Below are 17610 nucleotides of genomic sequence, written 5' to 3'. Positions count from 1 at the left end.
CTAGGCAGGAAGCTGGTCACAAAGTTGGGGGCCACTTGGGAAATAACCCAAAAAAAATACAAACATTGCCACACGGGAGAATTCCGCGCTCGAGCAGTCCACCCTGGCCGAGGTCTTGAGATTCCAGCCACGTCAGAAACTACAAACAAAATTCTGAACTTGAAAAATACGCCGAGATCTGAGATCAACAGAATTGATAGTGAGGAAGATAGATTAGAGAGAGAGAGAGAGAGAGAAGATGAGTTCATCAACCTCATTATCATCTTCATCTCCATCAAATGAGAAAGAGAAGAAGGGTTTGGGATGGATGGAATGGTTGAGAGGTTGGTGGAATCTGATTCACGAAATGCTCTTTCAAAGGATTGTCGCTAGTCATTTGCACAATCCAATGGTTCTTCCTCCACTCAATGACATTACTTGTATCATTACTGGTTGTACCAGTGGTATTGGTCTTGAAACAGCTAGGTATTCTCTCTTTCTTCTCTGCAATTTAACTTTTATTTAGCCCTAGCGTTGTCTTAACAAATTTCAATCTACCTAGAATTATACATTTGGTACTTGGTAGTTTATGTTTGAGAATCAAAGAGCAAAATTAGGGCGAAAATAGGAAGAGATATTGATGGGTTGGTTTTTGCTACTTCCAGAATTTAGGACATAAGAGTATATGGGGCTTATTAGGAAGAAGAGCCAAGGTAGTAGAATAGACAGAAGTTTCTGTTATAACATCAAAATGGAAAATCTTAGTGAGGAAAACATGGAAGATAATACCGCACGCTGTGGTATGGGCTATATGGAAAGCAAGGAATGATGCCGTTTCAAAGGGATAAAGTTAGAAGCATCCAAGATTATCAAAGATGTCCAAGCTTGTAAACTGAGAGGCCTGGATGTCGTGAGAGTCTCCGAATCCTAAGCCCCCCCCCCCTTTTGTACATATTTTTTCCTTCAATATATTCCTATGTCCAAGCTTAGTTTTATCATTGGAGGGAGGGTAAACGAGGGAAGTTTTACTCCTTTTTAGACTTGACCTGTTTTTGGGAGGCAATGATAAAACCATTGCAATTTTCTCTTCTTTTACGCCAGCAGAAACCCATTCTGCCTCCTCCAAGCATCCCGTCTCTGGGTTTTGTACATTCCTCTTTCATTCAATATTAACTCCAGTTAAAGAAAAACTTATTCTAGATTCTAGAAATTTAGATAATATTCCATTGGAGGCTTCAAGTGATGTTACAGTCAGCAATGTTCTTTAACAAGACTTTCAAAGTGACAAGAATTTCGGTTTTGATGCAGGAAACAACTGTTATCGCATATTATTTTTATACCCTTTCATCCCAGTTTGTTTTCTTAATCATCTTATATTCTTATGGAAGGATGGACTTCATCTGTTTATCTGCCCGATTGTCAAGGAACTATCACATCTCTTGTTTAAATCTTGCGTATTTGTCAGCACAGGAAATGTCAATTAGTCTGCATAAAGGTGGTAAGACCGTAAGAGTCCTTCTGGATTGTTACCCGTTCGATTTCTTAAAATGCCGAACTTCCTCCATATTTCTGGGATCAATAAGTCAGAATTTAAACCCTCCAAATATACTTTAATCACTAGTTTCATGCAAACAAAGCCTAGGAGCTGTTGAAAAGTATAACCTAACAGAGCTGACTCACTGTTTAGAATGCATGTACTCGTGAGTTTTGTGTATAAGGCTGGTAACGAGGACACCATGTGATCTGTGAGCTTCATGTATACTACAATCTGGGCAAGTTCGACCTTCAATCGATCTTATTGTTCCCAAACTTCCATTTTTAAGACTCGAAAAATCGGTGAAAAATCTGTTAACCACCATTTGAAATCTGCAATAGAGCTTATTGTCCTTGCTAGTTGTTCCATGATTCATCATTTTGCAGTCTTGTTGGCAAACTATAGTCTATGCTCTCGCCTTGCTTGACATGGCTCATTTTCACAGGCAATTAGCAGAGTCAGGGGCACATGTTGTTATGGCTGTTAGAAAACCTAAAGCAGCTCTTGAATTGATAGAGAAGTGGCAGACAGAATCATCGGGGGCGGGTCTCCCTCTCAATGTCGAGGTATATACTCAATAAGATACAGTATATGAAAATATCTGATCTTTGGTAAAAGACTTTAAGATGACCGAGCAATGTATCCTACATTTGACATTTATGTGGCTACAAAAATATGGGATTACATTTAGGTATTTATGCTTTGGATTTTGTAGGATCATTTGTCACATTTTCAGACTATTGGAGCTGTGATGTTTAATTGTTTATATTTTAGAGAATCTCGAAACTGCCAGTCTGCCACCATAGTACCTTTCCTAGAACTAATGGTTTTTATGTATTATTTAAGACTTAGGTTGCTAAATTTTCAAGGTCACCTTGGTTCCTTGTCTTCTGAAGGTCGCAAGTAATCCATTGTGGCAAGGTCTACTTCAACCTTGAGAGCATGCACTGGGCACTGTCTTCCTTTTCTTGTTTTGCTATTAAGGAAAAATATTAGATACCTGGTGCTGATTGACCATTAATATCTCCTGATTAGACTTAAGAATTATAGACCAATCACCAATCACCAATCACTCCTGTTTTATATTTTGATGATGAGCATCGTATGATCCTTGGTATAATTTTTGAACGATATGATTAATAAAGGCGAACCCTGAAGAATGGCAGCAAAAGAAATTAAGATTACAATGTTCTTATGAAGGCGGACCCTTGGTATTATTTTAATACTTTTTGAGATTTTGTTAGCGATACTTCCTAAAGATGCACATGTATGCCCATATAACCATGCTTGTCGGAAGTTCTTTCTTGGTCGTGATTATGGAATCTTTCTGTTAATAAAGAGGTAATCCTGTCAAGCTCTGGTTCACAAGTTACTGACATCCACGAATGTTGTCAAGGTGATGGAGCTTGATCTTCTTTCCATGGATTCTGTGGTGAAATTTGCTGAAGCATGGAATGCACGGTTGGGACCTTTGCATGTTTTAATAAATAATGCAGGCATCTTTTCAATGGGAGGTTTGATTCCAATGTCACTTTTTATTGTGTATAACTTACCAGAACATTTACTTTATGTGTCTTTACCTACATGCTTCTGTTTAGTAGATTTTTGTGTTTCTTTTCAGACAAAAATAGGTGATTTATACCTATACACATATTTGTCAAAAAACAAATTTTATGATGTTTCACTTTCAAGTTCATAGCAAGTCAAAACATATTTAGTTATTCTTTACCCAATATGTTTTGCTTATTGCTTTCTATATCACTTCCTCACCGTGTACGAATGAGAAGCTTTTGTCCTTGTTAATCTGATAAAATCTATGTCTCCTCTAAATTAGAGCCACAGAAATTTTCAAAGGATGGGTACGAGGAACACTTGCAAGTGAACCATCTGGCTCCAGCATTGCTCTCGATATTGCTTTTACCTTCTCTTATCAGAGGATCTCCGAGCAGAATTATTAATTTGAACTCCACTGTAAGTTCTACATATACATCTGTCTCTTTGTTTTGCTTATTTTTTTGAAACTTTGAATGAATATATTGAAGAGAGAAACATATGTACAAGGGGAGGGCTAGGAAAGTGGAATCCTCACGAAATCCACGCCTCCCAATTATTTACTACATCAATATATGATATGTGCCTAAAGGCATCAATATTTTTTTATCTAAGTGTGGATAGTTCCTTTTACATCATCCACATCCACATTGGTAGTTGAGTTCATGTCCTTGAAGATCTTGTTGTTCCTGTCCCTCCAAAGGTTCTCAATGATTGCCAAGGGAATCACCTCCCAGACTTTCCTTTTGTTCTTTCTTTTATAGAGGCCCTCCCATTGCTCTAGCATTTGCCTTTATGTTACCCGGTCTGCACCAGTGCACCTTTAAGGAGGCTACAAAGTAGTTCCATATGCTGCTAGCTATTGGACAAGTAAGGAAAATATGATCTAAGCTTTCCTCCTGGACTTTGCACAGGACGTATCTATTAGCTAAAGAGAGCTTTCTTTTGTAGAGAGTCTACCGTAGGTACTCTGTTTAGGAGCAAGGCCCAGCCGAAGAAGCCGACCCTAGGTGGGATGGCTTTTCTCCAAATAATGCTGATGTGAATAGGGTCTAGGATCTGCAAGTCCTGCTCTAAGTAGTTATAGCACTTGCTAACACTGAGTTTGTCAGTAGCGTTTGATCGCCAAACCCTCTTGTCAGGATGATCTGTTGGTTTAACATCATGTAAGGACATCAACATCTCTACATATGCTTGAACCTCACATGATTGTTAAAAATTAGAGAAGCCTTTTAATGGATCTCATGTTTAAAAAAGTATTACCTTTATTTGATTGACTAAAATATCACCTTTATTGATTGAAAAAATAGCACCTTTATTTGATTTTCAGATTAAGAAATCTAATCTGATATTGACTGGTATAGTAGAAAATCTGATTTTTGATGATCAAAATAAGTAATAAGTGCTTGTTTCTCCTCATTTCAGATGCAAAAACAAGCATTCAACATGCATGTGTTAAGCATATAGACTGTTTTCTAAATAGTTTATTACCTATTTCTCTTAATCCAATAACAATATATAAATGGAAGCAGTGAATATAACCTGCGAAAATTTGATATTCAAGTACTACATTTGTTAAGACAACATGAGAGGTGGTTAAGTATTTGGTCTTTCAATGCCTTGTATTTTGCTTCTTCTGCATTTAAATGTTGGGATTTCTCTGTTAGAATATTCTGATATCACTGTTCTGTAATATGGCCTGAACTTCCAGATATATGAAGATTGAACTCTGAAATATCTAAATGATAGGTCATACTTTCTGTGAGAATTTTTTTTTCATGCTTGAAACTGATGTCCAAATGGTCCACTCATGGATATCAAGCTCTATTATGACACTAAACGTTAACATTGATAGGGAAAGGAACCAAGGATGCCCTAGTTCCTACAGCCCGAGTCAGCGGAAATGACCTTTTATGATGATATGCAACACATTAACAACTAATATTGATCCGAAGTACTTAAAAATCAGTTGATCATTTATCAACCATTTTGGTGAATATATTGTTTCTTCTTAAAAATCTTCAAGGCTTGAAAGTGCTGAGGGTAACTTGCTAAATGCTTTTCATAGATGCATTATCTTGGCTTTGTCGATCCAGAAGACATGAATGTCGTTTCCGGGAAAAGAAAATACTCAAGTACAGTGGGATACTCAAGTAGCAAACTAGCCCAGGTGCACTACTAATTTCTTTAAGGTTAAGGTTGGTTCCATGGTTTTTATTATTGGTTGTACGTCTCGGTTCATTTCTTATGAATACTGATTCTTAGGTAGGCCACAGTGGTCTATGACCTCTTTGTCGTACATGGCCCAGCTACTGCACACTAATTATAGATAAGGGTGCTAGGTGAGAGCAATCATTTGATTGGCTTCACGAGGTTGAGGGTTTCACCTAAATTTCATTTTTCTTACCATACTTTGGATAACCAGGTTTAGACTAGATGCACATGACCACCTATAGGGAGATAAAACTCCAAGTGTTGACTGCACATGTTCCCGATGAAATGAGTCGAGGTCATAAAATTATGTGTTAAAAAAAATTTAAATAAGTACAGAATAAAAATAAAATGAACTAACATATGTCCTCAGCTGAGACTGAAGGATGGGGCTGTTAGGCTATATCAATATAAATCATGGAATGCGCATGTACATCAACATAGACAACAGTACCCAACACCAGTACTAGCCTACTAGGTGTTAGATAACCTAAAAGGACCCAAAGAGTACATAGTTGTACACGTAAACATTTTTTTGTCTTAACGAATATCCTATATTCTTCAAACATTTTTTTGTATGTATATCTTGTGTTGAACTTTCTGGACGTAACATGATTTGTTACAAGTCAAGTTAGTAAACACAAGATATACAAAAATTTCATATTATACCCTTTGAAGTGACTGTGAGTATCCGACATGAATACATTATCCGTATCTGATACAAAAGTATATGTCAAAGCAGTATCCATGCTCGCTAGAAAAAAAAAATTATATTATATAACCTTACATACTTTCAAAGGTGGAGATCGAATAATATCTGTCTCGCAGGTCATGTTTAGCAGCATCCTCCACAAGCGGCTGCCTGCTGAAGCTGGGATTAATATTCTTTGTGTATCACCTGGAATTGTCGATACGAATGTTGTAAGTGTTTAAGAATAATTGTCCTTATTATGAGATTACTCTACAGTCTACAATTCTCTTTTATTTTGTTTTCTCCTTTTTCTAGGAATGGCGTGCATTATGGTCATTAACGTATAACTACAGATGGCCTATTTCTATATCTGAGCAGCTTAAACCAAACTAAATGCTTCTTGGTTGACTTTAAAACAATGAGATTGACATCCTCAAACTACATTATGATGTTTTTCAATATACTTGAAGTATTTTAAATTCTTTTATCTTCTGTGTTAATTCAGACCCACTAAACATTCTCAGAGTTGTGCCTTTTTTTGTGACATTCATACTCGTGGAATTTTGTAAGATCCAGATTTTGCTTTCTATTATGTCTGCATCTTTATTGTTGAGAAGAAGAAAATTTGTAAATACTAAACATGGAAATCTTAAGTATCTTAGATAAAAGTCACAAGTCTCATTTTCTGGATCATATTGTGAAACAGAAAACTAGAGACCTTCGAGTAATCAAACTCTCCAGTAAACTTATTTTCGAGTATGTTCGCCAAAATCATATTGATTCTGGTCTTACAGCTTCCTTCCTAAACTCATTGAGGTGATTTAGTACCACCAAAATGTGGCTTTCTTTCTGAATTTTTTTTTATAGTTCGGCAGCAACTTGATTGTGGTTGAGGGTGTAGTTCTAACCTCCTAGGTTATAATGGATCATGCAATAAGATTTTCTGAAAGAAATTAACTGAAATTAGGAACTAATGATGGGTCCTCATATTGCTGCTCTAATTGTATGCCCTCACTAAGTTTTTGTCTTTGTTCCTGAAATGCAGGCAAGAGATCTACCGAGAATTGTTCAAGTGGGTTATCATCTGATACCTTATTTCATCTTCTCTTCTCAAGAAGGTAAGAAGTCATCTACTGATATTATATTAGATAAGTTCATTTTGTGTAGTGTCTTCACTCTTAACCTCTAAAATGTATGACCCTTTTGTTATAAACACTTCATGATATTCATCATTTCTTTCCACACCTAGGAAGAAAATATAATAAAGAAAACAGGAAAAACTAAGGTAACATATCTAGTTTTGAAATTGGAGTGAGAAATGTCAAGAGTCAAACCGTTCAATCTGAAGTAGTGAGACAGTTTATTGCTTCCTTGCATTGGCTAGGAGGCTAGTCCGAACCTTAGCTAGTTTTAGAGTGAACTCGAGATTCCAACGGCACACCCTCATAGTAGTCTAATTAGTCGAAATACTCGGGAATACACTTATCAGCAGGTAGCTTATGAGAGTGTATAGTGTATTGACAGTTTATGTGCTGTTCCATCTTTCGATCTATCAACACAATATGATCTAATGCTAACTATCCCATGTCAATGTCATTCTATTATGATGTAATAATAATTCAGGAAAAAAAGTGAACTTGAAATCTAGTTATTAAACGTTGAGTTTCCATTATGGTCATCTAGAAAGACGTGGAGTTATAAAAGCAAGCACCCAAATTATAGAATTTAGACTCACTGTCATGGCAGAGCCATCACTAGCCATTGATATCGTAGGTCCAACAAATTTTCAGCCTCATTTTTCAAGGTACACCTAACTGATAGAGGAAAATGATTGCATCTGTGTTTTAATCTCTCTGTCACACACATATAATGTACATCGCGAGTGAGCATGAACGCGCCTACTCACTAGGGCTGGTAAAACGACCGGAAGCCCAATACGGACATGTTCACCTGAGTCCCTTTATATATACGCCTGAAGTCAAAGGCAGCCTTATTAAAGAAACACAGTTTTAAACTATTCAAATGCAGGTTCGAGAAGCACTCTGTTTGCAGCTACCGATCCTCAGGTACCAGAATACTGTGAAAAATTGAAATCAGATGAATGGCCCGTTTGTGCTTACATATCATATGAATGTAGTCCGGCTAACCCTTCAGAAGAAGCACATAACACAGCAACTTCCAACAGAGTGTGGGAGAAGACGTTAGAAATGATCGGGCTTCCCCCAGACGCTGTAGAGAAGTTCTTAGAAGGCGAACAAGTCCAGTGTCGTTACGGTATCAAACAAGAGTAAGATGTCCAGCTTGATCGTTTCTATTGGCATATTATTATGAGCAGTTGAGCTTGATCGTTTCTATTGGCACGTTATTATAAGCCCTCAAAACAATTTACTCTGAAATTATTGCTTACTATATGTTCAGAGCGAAGTCTCAAGCTTCTCTTGCCATGTAGATTACTTGTTAATTTCTTCTTCTCTAATTTTTTTTTCCTCTTTTATTATTCTGAACCTTAATAATAATATAATTATTGTTGTTGGTTTAGTATTATAAATTATTCTGAAAGAGGGTGTGAAATTGTTTAACATTAAATTATTCCTTGCTTCTATTGGGGGATATACCATGTTGATGGTTAAATAAAAAGCTTCACATACTCAAGATTGTCAAATGAGGACATGTACAACTATAATTATTCAACCGCTTAAGTTTGTAAAATTGACAGAGTGAAGTAGGAGTTGATTGTGTTCGTTCGTTTTGTTTTAAACGACTAGCCATTAATCGTTTTGATTACAAACGAACTTTAGGCTATCAAATACTCGTGTGTTTGTTCGTGATATAGAGTACCATCTGCAACGAACTTTTGCAATAGTGGGTACTTGATAATATGATAGCAATTCTGAACCACTCCACAAGAAGAAAGATAAAGTAAGAGGCTAGAAAGTAAGTTGGCAGGAGAAAGAGAGATTGAATATCATTACTTCGACGAAAGGGTAATTGGATAAGTTGAAGTCTAATATTAGAAAAGAATCGTTAACTTCAAGAAAAGTGAAAAAAAGGTTTACAATGTGTACTCGTTAAGCTAACAACTGGTAGTTCCATTTTTTTTTTTTTTTGAACTAACTGGTAGTTCCGTTGGTAAGTATATCTACTCCGCAATGCGGAGGTCCGAGGTTTGATCTCATGGAAGTGCAAATCAAGAAATATTGAACTTGAGTATAAATAAAGTAGTTTCTGCAAGCTTTAGGCCATTAATTCGTCGGGTTTTGGCCCAGTAGTAATTCGACAGTTATCGTGCTTCGTGCTTATCACATCGTATTGATGTATCAATTCCTTTTTTATAACCATTGATCAAAAATAAAAAGTATGTATTCATCACATTTTGGGACCAAACATTTGATTAGATAACGTTTGGGGGGCTAAAGATGAATTAAATTTTTTGTTTGTTAGTTTGGCTTTCTATTACCGATAGCTCTATTTCAACGCGCATATTCGGGTCGCACGTTATAGCAACTCACCCATAACATTGATACCTAACCCCCCATCTCGTCCTTCTTTGCAAAATTAAAATAAAACCTCGAAATTTACACCAAATTCATCTCAAATTCACATATCATCCATCTCCTCCCCCAAACCATTTCTTCTGAAATTCATTTCCTTCCAATCCCTCCCTCAAGGGAAACCCTAATTTCTTCCCCAATCTTTACCTGCATTGATAGATTTTCGATCATTACTTGAACAAACAAATTATATCTTACAATTCCAATCTATTCACTCGAATTGGAAACCAGAAGAATTCAATTCCTTGAGAAAAGTGATATTCAATCTGAAAATTTATCTGTTAAAAACTTGTTCAGTTTGAGAAATTCGGAGTTGAATATGTCATTTGACGAAGAAGAAGCTTTTGAACACACACTTTTGGTTGTTCGTGAAGTTTCTGTGTATAAAATTCCTCCTAGAAGCACTAGTGGTGGATACAAATGTGGTGAATGGTTACAATCTGATAAGATCTGGTCAGGTCGTCTTCGAGTAGTTTCGTGTAAAGAAAGATGTGAGATTAGACTTGAAGATCCAAATTCAGGAGAGTTATTTGCTGCTTGTTTTGTTCTTCCTGGACAAAGAGAGAATTCAGTTGAAACTGTACTTGATTCATCTCGTTTCTTTGTTTTGAAGATTGAAGATGGAAGTGGAAAACATGCTTTTATTGGATTAGGATTTACAGAGAGAAATGAAGCTTTTGATTTCAATGTTGCACTTTCAGATCATGAAAAATATGTTAAGAGAGAGACTGAAAAAGAGGAAGGTGAAACTAGTGATGATCATATTGATATTCATCCAGCTGTAAATCACAGATTGAAGGTATAATTATCAGACAACTACTAACTAGTTTATCCAACTTGATCTTCAATATTTGAAATATCTATTTTTGATCTTTACTCTATTATTTGATGATAGATTGAAAGTGTGACGTTAATCAAGGTTATTTTGCTTTGGTTCGGGTATTCTTGCATTCAGTTGGTTATAACGAAAACTTGTCGAATTGCTTTATTAGATTATGAAGTACTTAGAAATTGATATACGAATATGTTATATGTGTATGGGTCATGGGTGGGGAAATCGGTGTCTCAATGTGGTTGTAATTAGGAATTGGGATAGTTAATCCTATATTCCTATCAGCTAGTGCTAGTTACACCATTTATAGGCGGCAGAAGACAATGGGAGCTTGTATTTTGTAAATTGTCTAGGAAATAGTTTTAGACAATTACAGGATTATTTTTACGTGGACTTGTAATTAGGGTTCTACTACCACGAGTGCATCTTTCATATTTATTCGACTTACCAAAACATGTTCAGTCTTTCAATCGTTTACCTGTGAATTTCTCTTCTGCATGGTTTATTATCTTGATTGTAAACACTTGACGGTCCAAGTCACACTAGTTAGTAACTAAGATGGTAATCAGTTGGGCATCATTAGCAACTTGTGTCTCAGCTCGTGTTGTGGGGTGGCCCGAGCTGATCCCTAACTGATGCCGAGTCTCAACGAATCCCGAGTTACTCAGTAAGCCAGGCAGGCTGAGTCATGAACCAGTGACTTGCTAAGTTAACAAGTGATCTCGTTTATGAACTACAAATAGAGGTATATATATATATTGTTAAATCTTACTACATATTAATGTATAAAAGTTGTGGAACTGAACTAGTCCGAGTGGCTTGGCAAACTCCGTCGACTAGTGGATCTGAACTTCTGAAGTATCCCAGGCCGAACTTAGTTTTGCCCCCGACTTCCTGTTGGATTAGCTACAGTAATGTCTTCTTTTATGCTTAGTATGGCCTGCACGTTGTTTTGTAGCTGACAAGAATTGAAGAAAGGTGGATCATTTGAGTTAGATGAGCTCGCACTAGCTATGAATTTCTAGGCATATTTTTTTCATCTTCCATTTAGACCCTCTGGAAAAAGAATCGAGATTATTATGTTTTTTTTTGTTGTAATTATTGTTTATAATATTGGGAGATTTATTGCAGTCATGTTACTTAGCTGCAAAGTTTTGCAAGACGACTTGTCACAAATATGTAGCATCTCTAATCTCCAGTGCGCTGTATTAGTTCATGAAAACTCATGTAGGCTTGTCGAAAGAAGGCTTGGATATAGATATTCGAAGTTATAAGCCTATACTATTCCATATTTAAGATAAATCTCAGTGAAAGTTGCTTCTTCCATGAGTTTTTTTTCTTCTGGAAAAGCAACATATGCAGCATGTCATCGTGGCATACCCCATTCCTAGTAAGAAGCGGTGGACTTCCATGTTCCTTCATATAAATGACATATTCAGAAGCTCCTCAACACAACGGTCACACGAAATGAGATTGACATGTTAGGGCATTTAGAAATAGGCACGGAGGATCCTTGAAAGTTTTCAATTAGTGATTTAGTTCACGCCATGACATTGGCTTGCCATGGGTCCCTGTAAGTTGTCTGATTAAGAGTTACAAAGTAAGGACCTCTATAATACTTCATTCTGGTGAGAGACCGCACTTGTATTACCAGGTATAAAGCCTTGTGGATGGTCTGAGACCAGTTTATTCAGAGGGCACTGCAAATGTTGGTTTGTTGCGCTTCAGTCAAGGCAAGGTTATCCCTCTAGGCGCGCCATGAGGCGATGTTAGGGTATTGGACCTCCAAACCTCCCTGACGAGGTGACTTCAGTGAGATGTGATCTGCAAGGCACAAAAACGACAGGCCTCAGTGAAATGTAGAAATTCTGTGTGAAAATATTTTGTAATTAAAACACTTGTTATCCAAGGAGTAAACCTAAGTACCTAACTTTAGTAACAAGAATTGAGTAGATGCGTCATTTTGAACTAATGAAAAGTAAATATCTTTTTCCAGAGACAAGTTAATGTAGAGAACGGAGAGAGAAAGGTTTATGCTAGTAATTGATTTGGGCCATTGAAATCTTTTAAGATACTTCTCTACTCGTCTGGAGTGCTTCCCCATTCAATAAAAAATCTCGAAATGGTCTATATATTTTGTCTCTGTACTGTTTATTATTTTAAGCTTCACATTGCAATCATTTTTTATGCAATTCACTGCTCTTATACCGTTTGCACCTTGCTTCCTGTGGTATGCACTTTGCATTTGGGCATCCGAAGACGATGTGCCTTGAGTGCGACTTGGTCCTTAGGTGCGCACTAATTTGGTGTATGAAGTCTCACACCGAGTAGTCTTTTGCTGATGTACATGTCTTTATCTTTTAACTCCTCTTTGAGCATTATATGTTTTTATACTGTATACAAAACTATTATGATTCTTATGGTCTTACTACATCTGAACTAACTTCAAATACTATATGCCATCTAAGTTTCTTTTTTCTGTAAATCAATTAAATACCCTAGGCTGTTCTCTTAACATTGTTTACATGTCCAATTGATCGACTTTATAGTAGAGAAAGACTTTACTTTGTCGATGTGTATTTAATTTTTTTTCCTGTTATTCCCTCTTAAACTCACTCCAAGTTCTCTTTTCTGTCTAGGAAGGTGAAACCATCAGGATAAATGTGAAGAATAAACCAACTACGGGAACAGGAATGCTCTCGGCTGCGTTGTCAGGTGGGGCTTCTGCCTCCGGAAAACCCAAACCTTTTGGCCTTGCTCCACCACCTACAGGGGCTGGGAAGAACAGGTCACCACTTCCCCCGCCACCCAATGATCCTGCTGCTGCACGGATTGTATTGAAGAGTCCAAAGGAAAGTCCAAGGCATGCAGCTGATCCTCTCTCACATCTTTCTGAAATCAAAGTACGCCCCTTCTATCCTTGGTTTATCTTGAAGTTCATCTATTTGAGATATAGTTTTTAGCACAATCTACATATCATGGACCTTTTTTAAAATAAATTTTGAGAAAAAAAACATGCCTTGTAAATAGTCTATCTTTTCTTCTGATTTTTTTTTACATCCATTGATCAAAAAGAAGTCGGCGTTGCATTATAAATAATCGATTAAAAATCTTGGTATCTTCTTCTTCCTTGGCATAGGGTAAGTTGGTTGTTGGTAACACCTGTGGTTAACCATCTAGTACATAATATTGTATAATACAAAAACTCACCCGTATTTAAGCTTACAGTTTGTTATCACTTGTATGTGGAGCATATGTTATGATCGCATGTACGACTTTTTAGGAAGATAATGTTAAAATATCAACAACTCCTCTCTAGATTTCACCCTTCACTAGAAAATATGTTACCTTGATATTTATCTTATAAGTATATAGTAGAGAACTATCTCTAGAATAATATTTCTACCACTGTGTAGAGAAGCTTTAGAGTGTCTTTTACATACTGTATAGTTATTTTAGGACAAATATAAATAGCTTTGTACCCCCTCTCATTTAACAAAATCAAGCCATTGAAAAATAATGTCTTCGGGGTGAAAACTTTATCTTCGAAATGTATACTTCTATTACACTCAAAGATAATTCACAAACGCTCCGCTTATACACTTATGACTCACAAAAACACTTTTTAACTAAAACTGACTCTTTATATATTCTCACTTATACACAACTTCTCAAGTTGTTTGATCTTGTGATGCCCAAATGAGAGGGGGTACATAACTATTTATACTAGTCGTGGATATCTGTAGAGTATATAAGACACTTTCTAGAAGCATCTCTAGAAGAATGTAGAAACATTATTCTAGAAATAGTTTTCTAGAATAGACTAATAAAAGAAAAATTTGGACACTAAATATTTTTCTAGCAAGGGATAATTTTTGAGAAAGAATTCTCTAGAGAGTAACTTCTAGAAGATTAAGGGGAGTTTGATGGTGATACTTTAACACATGTGTCAGTGATGGTACGAAGATAGTAAGTATGAGGAAGTAAGTGTTCAAGTGCTGAGTCGTAACTGCATAAATGAAGTGCTTGTAAGTTATCTTTGACTGTCATAAAATTGTACATTTCAAAGGTAAGTTGCAAAAAATACACTTATAACTTACTACTCAAACATTCACTCGCACTCACTATCTTCACACTCTCACACAACTTCTCAAGTAAGGCCCGTGGACCACACCCACAAAGGTACAAATGGGTTAGAGCCCAAGTTTACCGAAGTCTTTCAGGCAGAGGGGAAGTATCCTTCAGGTCCAATTGTGTGATGGAAAATTTGTTGGTGTTTACTCCCACATTGGATGGGGAAGGGGTGGTGATCATGAGGTTATAAATATGGTGGCGGATACGTGGACAACCAATTTTCTTATATGGACAATTATTTTCGGGTCCGGTGCAAGTCAACAATGTTTGACTTAATTGACTTTGATTTAATAAGGGGACAACTCTATAAGCACTTGAATTAAACCCTAAGTAGCTTCTTCTTCTTGCTCGTGGTCCATGGATGTGTTATTTAATGTATACCACCGAACCTCACAAATTTTCCAATCTAATTCATTTTCAGTAGTTGCAACACAGAGGGTCCCTTAAAATCCAACAACTGAATTAAACCTTCACAGATAGGCAGGGCTTGAATGGCATGAATCTTCTCATTATGGAGATTGAAAACTAACACCTTAAAACAGATGATTTCGAGTAAATAGTTCCATTACTGAACAAGGATGATTCTGCTGTGTTTTTTTATGTCTGCTAGGGTTATAGATCTCTATAATTCCCTTTTCTTTAACTAAGAAACAAATCAAACCGTTTCCGTAACGGATTACTCTCCTGGTTGAAGAACTTTCGAAGGTTCGACCTAATTTTCGAATAACATCAACACCATCAATGTCTTTGTCTAAGCAGAAGAAGCTGTTCACCGTACTGCTACCCAAACAAAAAGGGAAATATTTACCATGGATGAAAAATTAATAATTGGAACACGTTTCCGTTGTGAAACTGGAAGATGAGAAGTGGGTTCCTTTGAGAATATTGAAGAAGAAGAACGAGAAGAAGAAGAAGAAAAAGAATATATTTTCTATTGTCCCCCTATTAAATCTAAGTCAATTAAGTCAAGCATAGTTGACTTGCACGGTGCCTGAAAATAGTTGTCCATATAAGATATTTGGTTGTCCATATATTGTCCACCATAAATATGAGGGAGCGTCTCACCCCTTAAGCTAACTTTTGGGGTTAGGTAGACCCACGACCACTTTGGGGCTATTGAGGCCCATGGGCCGCACCCACAGATTATCTTCCGACTCTTCTTCTTTAAGCATATAATCCGAACAAAAATATGAGATAACATTTCCATCGTTTGCATGATATATCTTTGAAAATACTGTCTGCAATTTGCAATTAATTTCACCCTAACCGACATTCATATTAAAACTGAAATAAATACCTTGTATATACCACATGTATTGGTTATTGCATGTGAACATCTTGGTGTTGCTATTTTCTAATCTACTAGTACCAGCTTGGGCTCTTTGATTGTTTATCTAAATCCAGTATCCTACATTCCTGTTAGATATGCATATCATCGAACAAATGTAGTTTGCTGCCATTTGTGTACCCAAATAGAATATTTTTGTAATGTTGAGAAACCAAGTACCAATGAAATAATTTTCCGTATCTAAGTTCATTTACTTAACATGCGTCATTTTATATTATGTTATTCTTTTCGATTTGCAGAGAAGCCTCCCTTCTACAACAGGATCTGAAACATCAAAGAATACTGCATCAGGATGGGCGGCATTTTAGTAGATACAGGAGCAATTATGTCTTGTGTTGGAAAATGATATAGTTGATGGTTCATTCTCTGATCTTCCATGAAGTATGATAAAGGTGAAGCATGATTTTACGTTATCAATGTTTTTTCCGCTCAAATAATGTTTGTTTTTCTTCTTCTTTTTTCTTAATGAGAATCGAAGCCTTACTATTTACTTGTAGAGAGAATTTTTATTATCCGGCACACTTAATACATATTATGTTGTTTTATTTCTATGATATCTTGTTCTTTCTGAACTTATTAGTTGAGAACTATTGAACATATCTCAATTAAACACAAGCTTTTACTTAATCGTCTGAGGAAAAAAGTATTGTGTCGGAGACTACTAGTTGTCTGGAATTTTGCCCTTGAGGCTCTCGCCCCGTGGGAAAAAATAACTAGGAATCCCGATGCTGTTATTTCTTTTGATCATATGGGTATTTGTGATCTTGTAATTTGACTCCTTCAACTCGTTGCTTCGTAGTTGTATTGGATGAAATGCATAATACCTACGACAGGTAGGAGACTTGATGGATTGAACCATGAACCCAAGTTTTCTAGCCCTTCCAAAAGCATGCTTTTGTTTTTAGTCTTTTTTCGTTGGGGGAGTCGATTCAATTCAAGAGCCTCTAGTGAGGAGCATTCACACACATAGGCTACAGAGTGGTGAGGAAGGTGTGTAATCCTCTTGAAACTAAGAACCTTAATACCTTAGGTGCGCATGGGGCAGTTTTGAAATTCTGTACATGTTCCTTGTCGACAAAATTCGTGTTATTATCACGTTATTGGGTACACTTAATTTTAGTTAAAGTCCCTGAAGAGCATTAACTCTTTTGGACCCCTCTGACAAGGGCAAATGCTCAAGGAAATGTTATCGATGTTTCATTCACTACGCCCAGCCCCAACCCAAGTGTTTACCCAGCGGCCGACTCAAGCCTGCATAGTTAGTTACCTCTCAAGATATAAAAGTAATAATTTGCAAAAAATCAACCGTTAAATCGCAACAGATGCGCCATAGATGAAAGATCAGTCTTAAATTCGCCAAGTACAATAATGCTCAGAGCAGTGTCAGGCACATAGCTGAACTAGAAGCAAACTATCGAAAATTTTAATAGTGACGATCTTTATTTCTGTTTTAGGAGCTCTACATTTTTCATAGTAGTCCAAGGCTTAGGTTTCAATTTACAAAAACTGGTAAGAAATTAGTAATCAGATACTAAGGTTTTGTTTGATAACGCGTTCATTTCGATGGAAAGTGATGAATTTTACAAGCATAGGCTAGTTTCCATAGTTCGGTAGCAACTATATTTCCATAGTTCGGATTACTAATTTCTACGAACACCCTATGAACTCAAAATATGGTGCATTGTTAAAAAATCCTATGAATACTCTTCCATCAAACACATTTGTTCCTCATAAACAAATCATCTTAGAGCAGCTCCAACGTATTGGGGGCTGGGGCTC

General features: G+C 36.5%; 2 protein-coding genes across 2 annotated transcripts; both read left to right on the top strand.

The window, feature by feature from the left end:
• Nucleotides 1-52: 52 nt before the first annotated feature.
• LOC147559021 (dehydrogenase/reductase SDR family member FEY-like) lies at nt 53-8525 on the top strand. Its single transcript, XM_086660794.1, has 8 exons — nt 53-465; nt 1959-2079; nt 2910-3027; nt 3348-3484; nt 5133-5234; nt 6104-6196; nt 7012-7084; nt 7995-8525. Exons 1-8 carry the CDS (start codon nt 239-241, stop codon nt 8255-8257), a joined length of 1134 nt encoding a protein of 377 aa, XP_086516920.1. The 5' UTR covers nt 53-238; the 3' UTR covers nt 8258-8525.
• Nucleotides 8526-8740: 215 nt separating this feature from the next.
• On the top strand, nt 8741-16380 carry ABCI18 (non-intrinsic ABC protein 4). The gene is made up of 3 exons (XM_086660795.1): nt 8741-10316; nt 12989-13252; nt 16071-16380. The coding sequence occupies exons 1-3, from the start codon at nt 9837-9839 to the stop codon at nt 16137-16139; spliced, it is 813 nt and encodes a 270-aa protein (XP_086516921.1). The 5' UTR covers nt 8741-9836; the 3' UTR covers nt 16140-16380.
• The last annotated feature ends 1230 nt before the right edge of the window (nt 16381-17610 follow it).

The sequence above is a fragment of the Eschscholzia californica genome, unplaced genomic scaffold, assembly GCF_041429995.1.
Source record: "Eschscholzia californica isolate CP2 unplaced genomic scaffold, dmEscCali1.0.p SCAF_2, whole genome shotgun sequence".
NCBI lineage: Eukaryota > Viridiplantae > Streptophyta > Magnoliopsida > Ranunculales > Papaveraceae > Eschscholzia > Eschscholzia californica.
The sequence above is the reverse complement of the archived record's forward strand: the minus strand, read 5'-3'. Positions and strand labels throughout refer to the sequence as shown.

Excerpts from the sequence above, each read along its gene's own strand:
- LOC147559021 (XM_086660794.1), top strand. The coding sequence starts at position 239 with ATGAGTTCATCAACCTCATTATCATCTTCATCTCCATCAAATGAGAAA. Across the intron at positions 5,235-6,103 it reads CAAGTAGCAAACTAGCCCAG|GTCATGTTTAGCAGCATCCT; the intron begins GTGCACTACTAA and ends TCTGTCTCGCAG. Across the intron at positions 6,197-7,011 it reads GAATTGTCGATACGAATGTT|GCAAGAGATCTACCGAGAAT; the intron begins GTAAGTGTTTAA and ends CCTGAAATGCAG.
- ABCI18 (XM_086660795.1), top strand. The coding sequence starts at position 9,837 with ATGTCATTTGACGAAGAAGAAGCTTTTGAACACACACTTTTGGTTGTT. Across the intron at positions 10,317-12,988 it reads CTGTAAATCACAGATTGAAG|GAAGGTGAAACCATCAGGAT; the intron begins GTATAATTATCA and ends TTTTCTGTCTAG. Across the intron at positions 13,253-16,070 it reads CACATCTTTCTGAAATCAAA|AGAAGCCTCCCTTCTACAAC; the intron begins GTACGCCCCTTC and ends TTCGATTTGCAG.